This window comes from Hippocampus zosterae, chromosome 1 (genome assembly GCF_025434085.1).
Source record: "Hippocampus zosterae strain Florida chromosome 1, ASM2543408v3, whole genome shotgun sequence".
Lineage (NCBI taxonomy): Eukaryota > Metazoa > Chordata > Actinopteri > Syngnathiformes > Syngnathidae > Hippocampus > Hippocampus zosterae.
In genome coordinates this window covers 22328858-22346203 of record NC_067451.1, presented here as the reverse complement: position 1 = coordinate 22346203, position 17346 = coordinate 22328858, and the positions used below count along the sequence as shown (strand labels likewise).

At 46.6% G+C, this 17346-nt stretch overlaps 1 protein-coding gene across 1 annotated transcript; it reads left to right on the top strand.

The window, feature by feature from the left end:
• Positions 1 to 454: 454 nt before the first annotated feature.
• reep2 (receptor accessory protein 2) lies at positions 455 to 14921 on the top strand. Its single transcript, XM_052081281.1, has 8 exons — positions 455 to 815; positions 2959 to 3031; positions 4506 to 4582; positions 4801 to 4921; positions 5025 to 5138; positions 9615 to 9795; positions 11127 to 11296; positions 13219 to 14921. Exons 1-8 carry the CDS (start codon positions 784 to 786, stop codon positions 13285 to 13287), a joined length of 837 nt encoding a protein of 278 aa, XP_051937241.1. The 5' UTR covers positions 455 to 783; the 3' UTR covers positions 13288 to 14921.
• Positions 14922 to 17346: the final 2425 nt, after the last annotated feature.

The following is a 17346-nucleotide window of genomic DNA, read 5'->3' as shown; positions in this document are numbered from 1 at the left end:
TAGTGCACTTTATAGGGAATATATAGTGTGCAATAAATTACGTCAACGGTGCTCCCTCCTTGTTAGAATTTACGCAAATGGCATTCACGTCAGCGGTCCTCAAAAGAATTAATCGCTAGATATTTGAACACAAATGGTGCAACAGCACATGTAGACAGACAACATCACAGTCACCGCAGGCATATTTTCTCTATCTTCTGCAAAAAGATTGATACTCCTGAAGTTCACTAATTCAGTAGTTGTGAAAGTATTCCGGTTCTTGATGACTGTATTGTACTCCCCCCCCCACCCCCCATTGTTAAGTCACACCCAACTGCAGGAGTCACAGTGAATTAATCACGATGCTTAAATTGTTTACAATATTATTTAAATACCATGTGTATAAATAAAACTATGAAGTATTGCAATTGTAACAGAAACAGAGTGCCGTAAACATCTCATTTTGGATTAGGACCCCATTGAAGCGTCGGCTCACTCTGCGTGACTGAATGGGAGGGGCAGCAAAAAACTTATATCCGTTTCAGATGGGTGCCGGGCATTGCTGCCCCTTTAAGAAGCACACAGTTGCAGAAGCCTCACACCCCGACGCAAAGCAGCTTGTAGCCAGAGACTGCAGCACACATTCGGCCGCTGCCTCCGCGCACCTGACTGTCAACCGACCCCCCCGGCCAGCTTCTTCACCACAAGCGGCGTCCACGAGGGTAATGGAGCGCCCTTAGCCCACTAGCTCGTCACCGTTTCAACCTTGAGGCGGAGAAGGCAAGCGGCAGGAGGTCCAGCAAGATGGTGTCGTGGATGATTTCGAGGATGGTCGTGTGAGTACCGAGTACTGTTTTTGTTGTTGTGGTTGTGGTGGTGGTCCAGTGTTAGCACATCTGAGCGACGACTCCATTCATCGGCTGTGTATCTGATGCTGGACGACGAGGCTGTCTCCCGTGACAACGGTCATGCTCTGCTCCTACTCAGCCCACGCAGGCATAAACGCTTCAAACTGGCAGTTACGTAGCTTATTCAACCGCTCATTAATTAACATGACGCGTTGCAACCTAGCAGTCGCTGGTAGCTAATAGCTAGCCAGTAACGTTACCACCTGGCAGTATTATTGGCAGGAGTTGTCCGCGCTTTGCCGAACTGAAACAATTTGATCAGGCGTCCCTTGCTGCTGGAAACATATTGGAAACTTACGAAGGGTAGATTTTTGTTCAAACAAAACCCTCCTCACCGCAAGGATAACACTGGTTCCGTTATGATGACGAGGCAGTTGACTGTCCTGACTGCAGAAACTCGGCTGATAAAAGCAGATTTTTAACACAACGTACGTTGTGAAGAACGGATGCCAGGAACGCCATAGGGTGATTTCAGCGTATAGGCCGCGACATAGGCAGGGAATGACTCGACTAAAGTCAGCAGCTGTCACTACTGCTGCATTGCTCTTCACAGAATTGTGTAGCAAGATAAGGTTCCGTATAAGGTTACTACTTCTGGCAGTAATTTGCATATAATTATCTTCTATATCTAGAGCTTGCAAATGGGTACCTTTTGAGAGCATCCGTCTGTCTGGCTTTTCCACACTGCTGCGCCTGAGGTGGAAAGCCTTTAGAGGAAGAACTCATGGTAACGATGGAGAGGTGGGCCATTTGCTCGATTCAAGTTTCTCAGTCGGTGGCCTCGTGCCATGCACGTGACTGAGTTCATCCATACCTGGGACAGAAGACCAACTGCATACCCAAGCAGTAGCTCCGCTGTGAATGCCAAGACCTTTGTAGGAAGAGTATGTTTTGTACATATTCATCCATGTACAAAATGAACAGGACCCACTTTGTGTCTGTGGTTTCAATCTGGTCTCTGTTACCACAGACTTCGACGAAAAGAATCGTCTTGGATGAGATTACAAAGTCGGGGATACTTTTTGTATGCAAATCCTTGATGACTTGTAAGCATTGCAAGCAGGATGATTTCTTTTATTTTATGACTTAGACAGTAGACATCTTTGTCACAAAATTCTAACAAAACATTCAAGGAGCTCTTAGGATAAGCAGGCCCCATCTTGGGATAGTCCCCCGCCTCCCTTATAAAATCTGGACGTTTGTCCTTTACTGTCAGGTGATTAGGCTTTGTGTGTCAAAGCAGGTTTGATGGCTTGGTTGTCCCATTTGCAAGCTTGTTGCAAAATATTACGCAGAGCGGGTTTAGTGCGAGACAGCTTCCTTAAGTAGGACTTCTGATTTTACTGACTGCTTAGCCACCGGGGCATTGAATTTCTCGAACCCGGTCTGTGGCCCAGTGCCCGAGATCTCCTGTAGTAGGGTATAGACGTATAATACTGTGGGGTGAAGGCACATCAACGGGGCAATATGACGTTAAAAAGTTTCTTTTTGTCGTTTCTAACCACGGGTACGCGCTCTACCAATAAGCGACCGGCACTGGTTTACGTCACCCATATGACATCGGCTCATCTTGCTTTTAACCTCAATTTATCAGGTCCTGCAAATAGTACCATGTTCTGCATCTCCAAAGCATAATTAGCAGCACACTGCCAAATGACATAATATGACAATGACAAAAATAACGCTTGTAGTCTCACCGCTCTTTCTTTGCAGGCATCTCACTGCTTCTGTCACATCAGCAACGCTCACCACTTTAGGTGAAAGAACATCAGTTTAAAAAATAAAAAAAAAAAAAGCTCACAATCACACAGCACTCCACCCATGGCAGACATCTTATCTCACTTCCTGACTCTGTGTATCAGGTTTGTGCGTTTTGGCAAACCGCCAGCCATCATCTCAGCATAAAAGGGCAGATAATACAGAAAGTTACAAGATAAAATATGGATCACAAGCCGTTTAAGCAGGAAGTCATTTGTTTAGGTTTTAGAGTCCACACCAAGAGCCTCTATTCTCATATTTTATCTCCTCTAACCCTGATTCTTTTTTTTTTTTCCCCCACCCACCCCGCCAGCCTGGCCTTTGGGACGCTCTATCCAGCATATGCGTCATACAAGGCTGTCAAAACGAAGAATGTGAAGGAATATGTGAGTATCACCGCTGGTTACAAAATCCGAGTGCATCATTTTTGTCCTCTCTCTACTGTTCCACTTTGAAGATGTCTCGCCCCAGGTTGCTGTCGACTGTCTTTTCCTCTACTGATGAGCTCTTTCTGGCAACAGTGTTGAACAAAACCGCAGGACAGGTTATTTTTATTTTTAATTTGTTTTTGTCCAGTGGGTGCAGGGCATGCGACCACTGAAATTTAAGTAGTATTAAATGCATAAAGTTACATTAGCCAAGACAGAGACTCATGCTTCTTCTCTACTCTCCAAGTGTCGTGAAATGTCCCCATGGTTGCATTTGAAGGAAAGCAAGACTTCCACAAATATCAACTTTAATGCACGCCACCGACAATGACATTATGCTCAATGAAATACAGGAAGTCTATAATAAGATCTTGACCTTTGCTGAAAGAGGGAAAGCTTGAACACAGTCAGAGGGCTGCTAATTAAACAGTTGTTCATTGTTGGTGCTGTAGTTGCATCGTACTAACAGCTGTTTTTGTATTTTGCCCCCCAAGCTGTTCTTGGATTTGGTCTCATTAAGGCATACAGTGTTTAACCAAAATTACATAATGGAATGGCAATAAGTGAACACACTCGTGTCAAAATAGTTGTTTTGCTTATCCGAAAGAGATCACTGTAAAGCGTTGACGTGAAAGCATCTTAAAAAAATATCTTCACAGTATGTGATGGCTTCATTCACGTTTCTCCAAACAGATGTTTCTATTTTTTTGCTCAAAGGCCCATTTTAAAAAATAAAGTTTTGAAGTTGTTTCTGCAACTTTTTATTCATCACGTGGTGGATGTATTTTTAAATGTCCGATGTTTTCTTATTACACCTTGTTATTGTCCGACGGCCATTGCTGCTAGTTGAGTGCATGGCTGCGTCTTAAATAAAACGGGGTCCTCCCTGCTTACCTCATCACTGCAAAGGATGAGAGCAAGGAGGTCGGTCCACGTAGGGGAGGAGCAGGAGCAGCAGCAGCGTGCTGGCCTGGCGCCTGGATTCGCACTCGAGAACAATCTCCTCCTCCTTGACACGTTACCATAGCAACCCCCTTTCTCTCTGTCACTACTCAAGCAGGCGGCAACAGAAGGAGGGGAGTGTGTATAGAAGTGTTCTATACCACCATTTTTAGAAGTGTTCTGATTTCTGTTTGCTCCAGTTTGGTGTCACTGGATTCAACATAATTTTTTATGTTCTCGACTCCTTGGCTGACTTGCTGTTGTTTGAAGCACATTTTGTGCTAAAGTGATCGTATTGTGCGATGCCCTACATTCCGTTTGTGTCTGCGGGAAATGAAACCATGCATACTGATACGCATTTGAATGACTCACATATGTTGCATTTCATGTAAGCACATCTTGTTAAACGCCATTTGCCTTGGCACGTGATTCACAACGCCCCCCCCCCGCCCCGCCCCCCACCTCCCTGTCTGTGTTTATATGAATTCAGGTCAAATGGATGATGTACTGGATAGTATTTGCCTTATTCTCCACAGCAGAGACGGCGACGGACTTGTTCCTCTCATGGTGAGTCAGTAGCTGCACATGATCAGTCAGATCATCATTCTCCGTGCGCTTGAAATAAATAAGCGCTTATATAATATCAATTGACGCATTCATGTGTTTCCAGTGCCATGTGAACTGGATATTTTTAACACTATCAAAGGATGCTTTGCCTTCTTAAAGTGAGCTCACAGTGGCTGCGTTTTCAAACCTCATTCTCTGTGTTGGGTTTAATTGTGCAGGTTTCCTTTTTACTTTGAGTTGAAGATCGCCTTTGTGATCTGGCTCTTGTCCCCGTACACCAAGGGCTCCAGTGTTCTCTACCGCAAGTTTGTCCACCCAACCTTGTCCAACAAGGAGAAGGTATAGACAGCCACTTGGTTGGTTTCCTAAATTGTCGTATTTTTGCATTTAGCTCCATTGTTTCCCTTTGTTCTTTTTGTTTGCTCATCATCACCTGCTGCAGGAGATAGACGATTACATTGCACAGGCCAAAGACAGGAGTTATGAGACCATGATGAGGTTTGGAAAGCGCGGTCTCAACTTGGCTGCCAATGCTGCAGTAACTGCAGCCACCAAGGTGAGGCTGCCGTGCCGTGTATCGCATATCTTAAGGCCTTTTTGTTTTCATGGCCGTGGGGAAGAACATAAGGTCGACAGTGCCCAAGCTTCAATTTCAGTGATTCTGTAGCAGCTTACTCAGAAAGCAAGGCTTTTCCTGCTGGTTGGGCTATCGCTGTTAGCACTCTGAAATCACTCTGCCAGACCCTCTCCGGTTGGACGTGTCTTCTGACATCACAGCAATGTGGCTCCCGAATTGAACATTTGGCACCTGCCCACCATGCGCGGTGCGCATTCCCTTCTCAAGACATCATGGCACATCCACATTGAATGGATTCATCGTCAAGAGCACGTGGCGTCTTGCTGACTTTGGTGTGAAAAGGCATTTACTCATACGGAATTAAATCGGACGTTTGTCGTAGTCTCTGCTTAAACTCATTATTTTTTCACTTGGTATATTAGAGTTGCTCCGTGAGTCGTCACCTTACCGTGGTGGAGGGGTTTGTGTGTCCCAATGATCCTAGAAGCTAAGTTGTCTGGGGCTTTATGCCCCTGACAGGGTCACCCATGGCAAACAGGTTCTAGGTGAGGGGCCAGACAAAGCACGGCTCAAAGACCCCTTATGATGAACAAAATATATGGACCAAGGTTTCCCTTGCCCGGACGCGGGTCACCGGGGCCCCCCTCTGGAGCCAGGCCTGGAGGTGGTGCTCGTTGGCAAGCGCCTGGTGGCCGGGCCTACACCCATGGGGCCCGGCCGGGCACAGCCCGAAGAGGCAACGTGGGTCCCCCTTCCCATGGGCTCACCACCCATGAGAGGGGCCAAAGGGGTCGGGTGCAATGTGAGCTGGGCGGCAGCCGAAGGCGGGGACCCTGGCGGTCCGATCCTCGGCTGCAGAAGCTAGCTCTTGGGACATGGAATGTCACCTCTCTGGCAGGGAAGGAGCCCGAGCTGGTGTGTGAGGCAGAGAATTTCCGACTGGATATAGTCGGACTTGCCTCCACACACAGCCTGGGTTCTGGTACCAGTTCTCTCGAGAGGGGTTGGACTCTCTTCCACTCTGGAGTTGCTCACGGTGAGAGGCGCAGAGCAGGTGTGGGCATACTCATTGCCCCCCGGCTCAGTGCCTGTACATTGGGGTTCACACCGGTAGACAAGAGGGTTGCCTCCCTCCGCCTGCGGGTGGGGGGACGGGTCCTGACTGTTGTTTGTGCATATGCACCAAACAGCAGCTCAGCATACCCACCCTTTTTGGAGTCCTTGGAGGGTGTGCTGGAGAGTACTCCTGCTGGGGACTCCCTTGTTCTGCTGGGGGACTTCAATGCTCACGTGGGCAATGACAGTGAGACCTGGAGGGGCGTGATTGGGAGGAACGGCCCCCCCGATCTGAACCCGAGTGGTGTTTTGTTATTGGACTTCTGTGCTCGTCACGGATTGTCCATAACGAACACCTTGTTCAAACATAAGGGTGTCCATATGTGCACTTGGCACCAGGACACCCTAGGTCGCAGTTCGATGATCGACTTTGTTGTTGTATCATCGGATTTGCGGCCGCATGTTCTGGACACTCGGGTGAAGAGAGGGGCGGAGCTGTCAACTGATCACCACCTGGTGGTGAGTAGGCTCCGATGGTGGGGGAAGATGCCGGTCCGTCCTGGCAGACCCAAACGTATAGTGAGGGTTTGTTGGGAGCGTCTGGCGGAATCCCCTGTCAGAAGGAGTTTCAACTCCCACCTCCGACAGAGCTTTTCCCATGTTCCGGGGGAGGCGGGGGACATTGAGCCCGAGTGGACCGTGTTCCGTGCCTCTATTGTTGAGGCGGCCAATCTGAGTTGTGGCCGTAAGGTGGTTGGTGCCTGTCGTGGCGGCAACCCCCGTACTCGCTGGTGGACACCAGCAGTGAGGGATGCCGTCAAGCTGAAGAAGGAGTCCTATCGAGCCTTTATGGCCTGTGGGACCCCAGAGGCAGCTGACGGGTATCGATTGGCCAAGCGGGCCGCGGCTTCGGTGGTCGCCGAGGCAAAAACCCGAGCGTGGGAAGAGTTCGGTGAGGCCATGGAAGCCGACTTCCGGACGGCTTCGAGGAAATTCTGGTCCACCATCCGACGTCTCAGGAGGGGGAAGCAGTGCACCACTAACACTGTGTACAGTGGGGATGGGGCGCTGCTGACTTCGACTCGGGACGTTGTAAACCGGTGGGCAGAGTACTTCGAAGACCTCCTCAACTCCACCAACACGCCTTCCTTGGAGGAAGCAGAGCCCGGGGACTCTGAGGTGGGCTCTCCTATCTCTGTGGTTGAAGTCACCGATGTGGTTAAAAAGCTCCTCGGTGGCAAGGCCCCAGGGGTGGATGAGATCCGCCCGGAGTTCCTCAAGGCTCTGGATGTTGTGGGGCTGTCCTGGTTGACACGCCTCTGCAACATCGCGTGGACAACAGGGAGAGTGCCTCTGGATTGGCAGACCGGGGTGGTAGTCCCTCTTTTTAAAAAGGGGGACCGGAGGGTGTGTTCCAACTACAGAGGGATCACACTCCTCAGCCTCCCTGGTAAGGTCTATTCAGGGGTGCTGGAGAGGAGGGTCCGTCAGGAAGTCGAGCCTCAGATTGAGGAGGAGCAGTGTGGTTTTCGTCCCGGCCGTGGAACAGTGGACCAGCTCTACACCCTTAGCAGGGTCCTTGAGGGTATGTGGGAATTCGCCCAACCAGTCTACATGTGTTTTGTGGACTTGGAGAAGGCGTTTGACCGTGTCCCTCGGGGAGTTCTGTGGGGGGTGCTTCGTGGGTATGGGGTACCGAACCCCCTGATACGGGCTGTTCGGTCACTATACCACCGATGTCAGAGTTTGGTTCGCATTGCCGGCAGTAAGTCGGAATCGTTTCCAGTGGAGGTAGGACTCCGCCAAGGCTGCCCTTTGTCGCCGATTCTGTTCATAACCTTTATGGACAGAATTTCTAGGCGCAGCCGAAGCGTTGAGGGGGTCCGTTTTGGGGGCCTCAGTATTTCATCCCTGCTTTTTGCAGATGATGTGGTGCTGTTGGCTCCTTCAAACGGGGCTCTCCAACTCTCACTGGAGCGTTTCGCAGCCGAGTGTGAAGCGGTTGGGATGAAAATCAGCACCTCCAAATCTGAAACCATGGTCCTCAGTCGGAAAAGGGTGGAGTGCCCCCTCCGGGTCGGGGAGGAGATCTTACCCCAAGTGGAGGAGTTCAAGTATCTTGGGGTCTTGTTCACGAGTGGGGGTAGGAGGGAGCGGGAGATCGACAGGCGGATCGGTGCAGCGTCTGCTGTGATGCGGACGTTGTATCGGTCTGTCGTGGTGAAGAAGGAGCTGAGCCAAAAGGCGAAGCTCTCAATTTACCGGTCGATCTACGTCCCAACCCTCACTTATGGTCACGAGCTATGGGTCGTGACCGAAAGAACGAGATCCCGGATACAAGCGGCTGAAATGAGTTTTCTTCGCACGGTCTCCGGGCTCTCCCTTAGAGATAAGGTGAGAAGCTCAGTCATCCGGGAGGGGCTCAGAGTCGAGCCGCTTCTCCTCCACATCGAGAGGAGCCAGATGAGGTGGCTTGGGCATCTGATTCGGATGCCTCCTGAGCGCCTCCCCGGTGAGGTGTTCCGGTCATGTCCCACCGGGAGGAGACCCAGAGGAAGACCCAGGACACGCTGGAGAGACTATGTCACCCAGCTGGCCTGGGAACGCCTCGGGATCCCCCGGGGAGAGCTGGAAGAAGTAGCTAGGGAGAGGGAAGTCTGGGCTTCCCTGCTAAAGCTGTTGCCCCCGCGACCCGGCCCCGGATAAGCGGTAGATGATGGATGGATGGATGGATATTAGAGTTGCAAGACTGCATGCATTGGCCGGCCACAACAGTGGGAAAACTTGGTCAATCTAATGGGGTCTTGGCCAAGCATACAAAGTTTCTAGTTTCCCTCGGCACACCTGATGATCTCTCATGGCACACTAATGTGCCCGAGCACACTGGTTAGGAATTACTGGTCGACAGAATATTCCTCCACAAGTCTTGGGGATCTTCGACATGTTTCTTGGCAAATGTAATGCAAGCTTATTTACAAAATGTATTGTCTTTTTTTAATGTATTGTCATTGTGATTTTTGCCATGGAACTCCACCATGGATGCAGTTTATGGCGTGTGGTTTTCGTGTGGCTTAGCTGAGGCCAGTTAGGACTTCAGCATTTTGGATATCATTCTGACAGCGGGGCTCTGATTGACATTGATCGGCCTCAATGAATAAAATCATATAGAAACTGCATTATGTTGAAGGTATTGACTTTGCTTGGTTTAGTAAGATTTTTAATTTGGTTCTATAATCTGAAACATCCAAGTGTACTCCGTATGCAAAACTGTTTTTTTTCTTGGTACTGTTTGTATACATCTCGATATTTGGGCAATCTGTTTCTCAAATGTCTTTCGTCTAACATTAGACTCATCAGGCGTTGTCCTATGTCTGGTGTGTTTTGTTGATTGCTGTGCAGGGACAGGGTGTGCTGTCAGACAAGCTGCGCAGTTTTAGCATGCAGGACCTGACACTCATCAACGCGGAGGATGAGCTGTCTCTGCATTCTTCTGATGGCCGCATGAGGCGAGACTCGGTGGATGACATGAGCTCGGGGGCGAGTACGCTGCCCCGGGCCAGGAGCGCCGCTGCACGACAGAGTAAGACCACATGTAAACATCGACCGAATTCTCATTGAACTGGATGTCAACTGGTCACCCACGTGGCTATTTCTCCGAGATGTGGATACCTGGTCGCTGTGTCAATTTCTCTTTTTTTTCTGCTCAAGAACTTTAAAAAGCTGTCGGATGGCGATAAAGACGATGCAGAGTAAGTCTCTGTGTCGGCCTCACAAGCTGTAGACGGAATGCGGAAAAGGCAGACAAAGAAATGTACAAGAGTAATTCTGATACAAATGTATGTAAAAGCAATTGAAAGGGAATCAAAGTATTGTATTTCATTTTGGGCCTCTTCCATAATAGTACGGTAGTAATAATTGGGACTACAGTGAAGCATTGCTATTTGCGGCAGATAGGGAGCGAGTCTGGCTATAGGTAGCGAAGGAAGTGCCAATCACTGACACCCCTCCTAAAAAGGGTTACTTGTCACTACTTGGCTCAACACAACACCTCCTGTCAAAATGATTTCTTGGCATAAAGATACCACCAGATGGCGCCAAAGCAGAATCTATTGGTGAATTTGTGAATGCTGAAGTGTGAATAGGCATGGGCATCGCTGTGTGTTCTCTGTTGGAAAGGGTCCATATGCCCATGATACCCCCCAAAAAAGCTTTCATTTAGTATTAAAACTTTTCTTTTGTGTGGCCACATTTTGCCACGAGGTATTGAATTTGAGTGAAATTTAGGCTGGGCAATAAATCATCATACCCATCTAGATATGAACAGTTACTGTATTGAAAAATTCTAACACTCATCTCTGTGGACTTACCACACTCGCGGCGCATGTACAGCTCAAGCCTAGCCACAAAACTTCTTTAGGTGTGATGTTGATCGACAGCTAAAGCCAGCCAATGACAATAATCTGACAGGGAAGGAGAGCGAGACGCGCACGCATGGCTACACGATGTGATTGTGTCACAAATTGCCAGTCAAAATGCACTGACGCTTTCACACACGCAAGACATTAATTTCCGTAACGCAAACAAGCGAGACACGGCTGGGCCTGCCAATCCATAGATACTGTACGCAAATATCAATTATTTTAACAAACGATTAAACTGTTGAGTTTTTTTTTTTTTTTTGGGGATTGTTGTTGAGCCATCGTGGTTGGGACGTGCAGATGAGGCTGTCATTCTCTCAGGTGCCTGAAAGTCTTGTTTTGCAGCGTTGTTCCATTTTGTGTATATTTTATAAAATTACTACTTGGCTTTAAAACTTGCAAGCAGTTGGTGTACTATTGCATCTAAAAAAATGGAAGAAGTAGAAGAAATATAACCTGTCCTGATAACATTTTTTTTAATACAAATCCACAGCACGCTCAATGACTACGACATCCCTTTCAGACGAGATATCGTCCCACCAAAGCTCAGACCAGTCAGATGCAAGAACTGAGCACCCTGATGAGGATGGTGGTGAAAAGGCCTTTAAACGGACCACCGCCACAGCCGCCAAAACAACCAAGAAACCTGCTGCAAAGACGGAGGTACACACTCACAGGCAATATCGTAGTAAAAACAACCCACTCGGTTGTCACCCCAACAACAAAATTGTGAGATGTGAAGGCGATCGTGTTGCAGATGCGACTTGACATCGAATTATCACGAACCTCGTTTGTGCAGTGCTAGGAGGCCTTCGCCATTGGCTTAAACACTATCAGATATGCTGACCTACATTCCAATATTGGTTGCATGAAATTGCATTCATTTGTTACCAACAGCCTATTAGCTTCTTTTCGTAGCATTTCTCTTGGCTCCATTGCTTTCAGTGCTGTTTGTGGATGTGATCTTTTTATTTATTTATTTACTTTGACCAACCAAAATTTAGCCTCTTTGGTGACCCATAGAGGCCAAAACCCATCTCATATGCCAAGGGCCTTCGGAATCAGTAGTGCTGGTCAATAATTATTAGTAATTTGTCATCACAGACCCAGAATGCTGGCTCTCAGTCACAACAAGAATTTTCTACCCTCTGACTGGTTGGTCAGAGCAAAACGTGATGGGCAACTTTGACTTGCAAACAGTTGTTTAGCAATCTGAACACATCAATGCATCACTGGCGTTGGGATTTATTTCATTGAAACATTTTGTTTATGAAGGTAGCCCGGTGGTCCAGTGGTTGGTACGTCAACCTCACAGTTCAGAGGTACCGGGTTCAATTCCAGCTCCGGCCTCCCTGTGTGGAGTTTGCATGTTCTCCCCGGGCCTGCGTGGGTTTTCTCCGGGGACTCCGGTTTCCTCCCACATTCCAAAAAACATACATGGCAGGCTGATTGAACACTATAAATTGTCCTTAGGTGTGAATGTGAATGCGGATGGTTGTTCGCCCTGCGTTTGGCTGACAACCGGTTCAGGGTGTTCCCCCACCCCCGCCTTCTGCCCGAAGACTGCTGGGATGGGCTCCAGCACCCCCCCCCCCCCCCCTGACCCTTGTGAGGATAAGCGGATCGGAAAATGGATGGATAGATGGATGGATTTTGTTGATGACTCAAACTGGTCCAGATGATTTATGAGGCACAGTTGCATGCTGGGGCGGCCCGGTAGTCCAGTAGTTAGCACGTCGGCTTCACAGTGCAGAGGTACCGGGTTCGATTCCAGCTCCGGCCTCCCTGTGTGGAGTTTGCATGTTCTCCCCGGGCCTGCGTGGGTTTTCTCCGGGTGCTCCGGTTTCCTCCCACATTCCAAAAATATGCATGGCAGGCTGATTGAACACTCTAAATTGTCCCTAGGTGTGAGTGTGAGTGCGAATGGTTGTTTGTTTCTGTGTGCCCTGCGATTGGCTGGCAACCGATTCAGGGTGTCCCCCGCCTACTGCCCGGAGACAGCTGGGATAGGCTCCAGCACCCCCCGCGACCCTAGTGAGGATCAAGCGGTTAGGAAGATGAATGAATGAATGAATGAATGAATGAATGAGTTACATGCTGTTTTTGTGATTTGTATAATTGCGACATGATATTGGTGGTATGAAGTCAGGTCAACCCCTACAAAAGCAAGATGGCCTGCCACGGCGTTTGAAGTTGGCTCCCTGGTCCATCCATCCATCCATTTTCTGAACCGCTTAATCCTCACTAGGGTCGCGGGGGGTGCCCCTGGTCTCAAATGTAATTTTGTGTTGAGGTTATGCTTTTCCAGTTTCGACACATGCCAAGCACATTCACTCTACCTTGTCAAATGAAAAAATAAGCAGTCTTTAGTACTCTCAGTGAGAATCCACTTGAGTCTGACAACTTTCTATGATGCTTGGGACATAGCCCTCATGTGAGATTGGCTTTCTGAGGCAGCGCGTGAACTGTACCCCGGGTCGGGTGTCTTCACCATCTAGATGCCTGTACATTGTCCTTCAGTGTCACCAACTGTACTTGACTTGCTTTGTCTTTGTTCTTTCCTGTCCCGCCCCTCCCTTCGGAAGACACAAAGCAAGACGGTGAAGAAGGCACCAAAGAAAAAGACCACATCCAGTGCAGACACACCTCCGTGAGGGCCTCTGTCGCTGTCCGCAGGCAGATACACTCCACACCCACAGCCTAACAGCAACCCCTCCTACGTCCGGTCTCGACATGAACACACAAACACAACATGAAGCACCAAATGCTGTCTGCATTTAGTTTTAGCTTTTGATAGCTCCCACGTTTTGAGGGGACGGGGTTCTAGGGAGGCTTTTCTGTGGTTCTCTTAATTTGTCTCACTGTGTATAGGTGTTATGGTCTTTTAATTCAACATTTTATTCATGTTCCTTTCTTGTTTTTTATGTACAGTGTGACTGGACTAGCTGAGAATGTAACCTGACTAGTAAAGTAACATGCATTAGGCGTGAAGCACAGATAAAAAAAAATAGTTTTTAAAATTGGGACCTAATCTGTTGCCCGTCCAGCCAAGACATGGCCTGCTCGTAGTCTGGTTCATTCTGCAGCACCGACATCCTTCTTCAACAACTATCTCTATGTGTACTTCACTGTAGTCGCGGCCTTTTGTTGAATGTGTTTTTAGATTTGGATTAAGATTTTCATTTGTCTGCTGGACTCGTTTTTTCATGTAATTACTGCAGCTTTTGTATATTTTGACTTGGGAAAGAGACATGATCTTGGCAGCACGATGGTTGCTACAGTATATGGAGTTTGAATGTTCTCTTCCGCTGTACTTGAGTGTGTTTTCCCCGTGTGCTTTGTCTTCTTTCCACTTTATTTAAATAAAAAAAAGCCTTTGGGTTATTCAAAGATTCTAAATTACCCATAGATGTGAGGTTGAGTGGTGGTTCGTCTACAAGTGCCCTGTAATTGGGTGGCAACCAGTCCACTGTGTATCCCGCCTCTCGCCAAACGTCAGCTAGGATAGGATCAGGCGTGACCCTAATAAGGATATCCACAATGGAAAATGTCCACCTATGTTATGCCGAACGCTCAGTTGTGACCACTGTAAATTTAATTTTGTCTCTATTGTCAGTTTTACTTTTTCCTCACCCCCACTTTGTGTTCTATCCTGAGGGAGTGTCGGGACTTGGCTGTGCCATTTCTGGTATACCGGGCACCAAAGGTGTCCCGCCGCCCTGTTGCGTTTAGTTTTCTTTTGCTGCTCCTCGAATAGGATTTCAAGCATGATGCTGAAAAAAAGGAAACCAGTTGGAAGCAGCAGGGGGAGACAAAGTCCGCCTGTTCTACTGACAATGTAAATAGATGACTGTAAATACAGTACAATGCAAGCTTGCTTGCCTTATGATCTGAGCTTTCATCTGTTGAGTAATCCAGCATTTTCAGTTCAATTACTCAAGGATAGTTTTATAAATGGAAGATGATTCAGTTTAGTTTTGAATTACGTTGTATTTTACCCCCTTGGCGTAAGATGATCAAATCATCCATTAGACTGATATTAATCAATACACGGGGACTTTTTCCACCCTGCTCCCCTCATTACCCAGATTGAAAGGTCGAGCTGCCCACACTGCTGGAATTTTTTGAACACCATCAATTTTTTGTTTACATTCTGTTTTAAGTTGTGTTGTACACCAAGATTCTAATGTCCAACTGTGCAAATTCTCAAAACTCCATGTGAAACACAAAGATGTGCGTACTGGAACAATATTGTCATGTATCAGTAATAAATCTGCTAATAAAAGAGTTGGTGGACTTGTCGTTCAATTTTTTTAAATTGCCTTTATTCAGGAAAAAAAAATATTGAACACATAAATGTACTGAATTTAAACAACCAGAAGTCAACCAAGACTGTTGAAATATTTAATTCTTTAGTATGTATGTGTAGGCTCTCATGTCACTGAAAAAGAAGCAAAATTAATCTAAGGTTTGTTTGTCATGCTTGATCTTTAAACGACATTGGCTTCAGCAACTGGCAGTATTTATTCATAACTTATTTTTCCGTTTCTAATACTACAAAAGTACAAGTTCTGTTTGGACAGCAAATTATTTTTAAGTGGTAGTTGATCTGTAAAGTTAAGAGAAGTAGTATACAGTAGTGATTCCCAACCATTGTGCCAACATGATAGCATCGGGTGTGCAATGGGAAATTAACCAATGTTAAATATTTTGTCAAAATCGTTTCTTTTCCTAAAAAAAAAATATTTATGCTAACCATGTATCGTAACAGGAAGAACAATAAAATGCTCTTCCACTGGGTAAAGCGAGACAAGGACCTTTTAAACACAAGGCAAGGGGGAAAGCAGGTGGAAACAATCAGACACACCCAGGGGGAGGGGCACTTGAAACGAGAGGAGAGTCATTCTTTCAAAATAAAACGGGTAGTGATCAGTCAAATACAAACAATTCTCACTGCGGCGTGACAGTATCCAATTGTAGCAGTGTCAAACAATGTGTAATGCTGTTTTGAACACTCGGTGGCGCCATCAAACCGATAAAGACCACAACGTCTGGGTGCGTCCTCCGAGAGTTTGAAGGGGCGACCCCACTTGGTGCTGTGCCATCTGTTATGCAGAAGTATCCCAGAATGTAAACACTTGGATCAGGGAATTTAATTCCCATTTAGTATGCCATGTGCCACGCGGTGCTTGCGGCGAGTAAGGTCATGTCTTTTAACCCCAAACATGCCTCGTGATGTGACCTATGGACTGCTGATGTGTAAGGAGCCCCCCCCAACCACCACGCTCCCCCTTCCCCACCGTGTCTCCCTGCCTTTGAGATATACAGTTCCCGACAGCTTACGTAACACATCATCTAAACGAGAGAGACATTTGTGTGTCCATTTGAATTGCACAATCAAGCAAGTGGGTGCATTTGAGAGGATTTTGGTCTGAATGTCTTTTCCTGCATTAGTTAGTGTGTGGTCCGTGTTCATTGAAACTTCAGAATCATCTTTACTCTCAAAGTAAAGACACTAGGAATTTGTCGCTGGTACTTTAGCACACACACACACGCACATGCACACGCACACGCACACACGCACGCACACACACACACACAAACAACACACACTTCTCACTCTATAAAGTACATGGAGTCATTTTGCATTTGAAGTGTGTGATCGTGCAGTTATACTGAGCAATAATATAATTGTGTCTTAACAAAATGAATAACTCCTGGAAAATATCAGCAATTTGCATTATTGTCTTTGTAAAGCAGGGGTGACAAACTCATTTTTGCATTGGACCACATCATAACTACGCCATTGTGAAATGTTATATTTCTGTGTGACAACATCCACATAGCATCGACTCAAAATTGCGTACACTTTAAGATGGTGTGTTAAATTGACTTAATTTTGTTTCATCAAGTGGCTCACAAAATAACATCATATGGATCAATTTAAGTAGATGTATTGTCTCCTTAAAAAAACCTGGATGCAGATTATTTTATTTGATACAACCACTTGACGAAGTAACATGGACTAAATTAAACGCACCATTTTCTTCAGTGCTCACCAATTTAATGAGCTAAAAATTGCTAATTTGTGAGGCGGTCATTGATTGGTATGGACATGTTGGTGCAAAGTCTAATAAACCTTAATAGTTCACAAAAATTAATGACTGTGTTCAATGTCATGAGCCAAACGTGGTCCAAGAAATAAAAAGTAAAAAGTATCCAACCTAGCTAATTTTACTCTCAAAAACAAAAACAGATGTACTTTCTATCTTGAGGCAACTTAATACTGGGAGGCTCCCGCAGAGTCAAGAAGAGGCAGAGTTGAGTGGAGACACTTCTGAGACAGTTAAAATGTCTAAAAGGGTTACTTGACTTGCTCTCAAACTACTGTAAATTCAACATTCTAGATTATCGGAGGTTAATTATTTGCAAAAATATGACACCGTAGGAATTGACCATTTTTAGCCATTATTTATGATATTTGGAAATATGCCATCTCTGCTTGACAAATGACCCAATTGATTGTTTTATGTGTGGTTCACAACAAATACAATTTTCAAATGAAAAGTCATGGAAACTAGTGGCATGAAAATATTGTATGAGTCAACTGTTGTTCAGTTTGTTAAGAAGGGATGCGATGGGAAAGAAAAATGCTTGTAATATTGATTAAAAGTGAAGGAAAGTGCAATTTTGGAACTGAACAACAAATCCAT

What these genes read in the sequence shown, in the direction of transcription:
- reep2 (XM_052081281.1), top strand. Translation starts at nt 784, where the DNA reads ATGGTGTCGTGGATGATTTCGAGGATGGTCGT. An exon ending in CCTTGTCCAACAAGGAGAAG is followed by an intron (nt 4,922 to 5,024) that starts GTATAGACAGCC and finishes CACCTGCTGCAG; the next exon opens with GAGATAGACGATTACATTGC. An exon ending in CAGTAACTGCAGCCACCAAG is followed by an intron (nt 5,139 to 9,614) that starts GTGAGGCTGCCG and finishes ATTGCTGTGCAG; the next exon opens with GGACAGGGTGTGCTGTCAGA.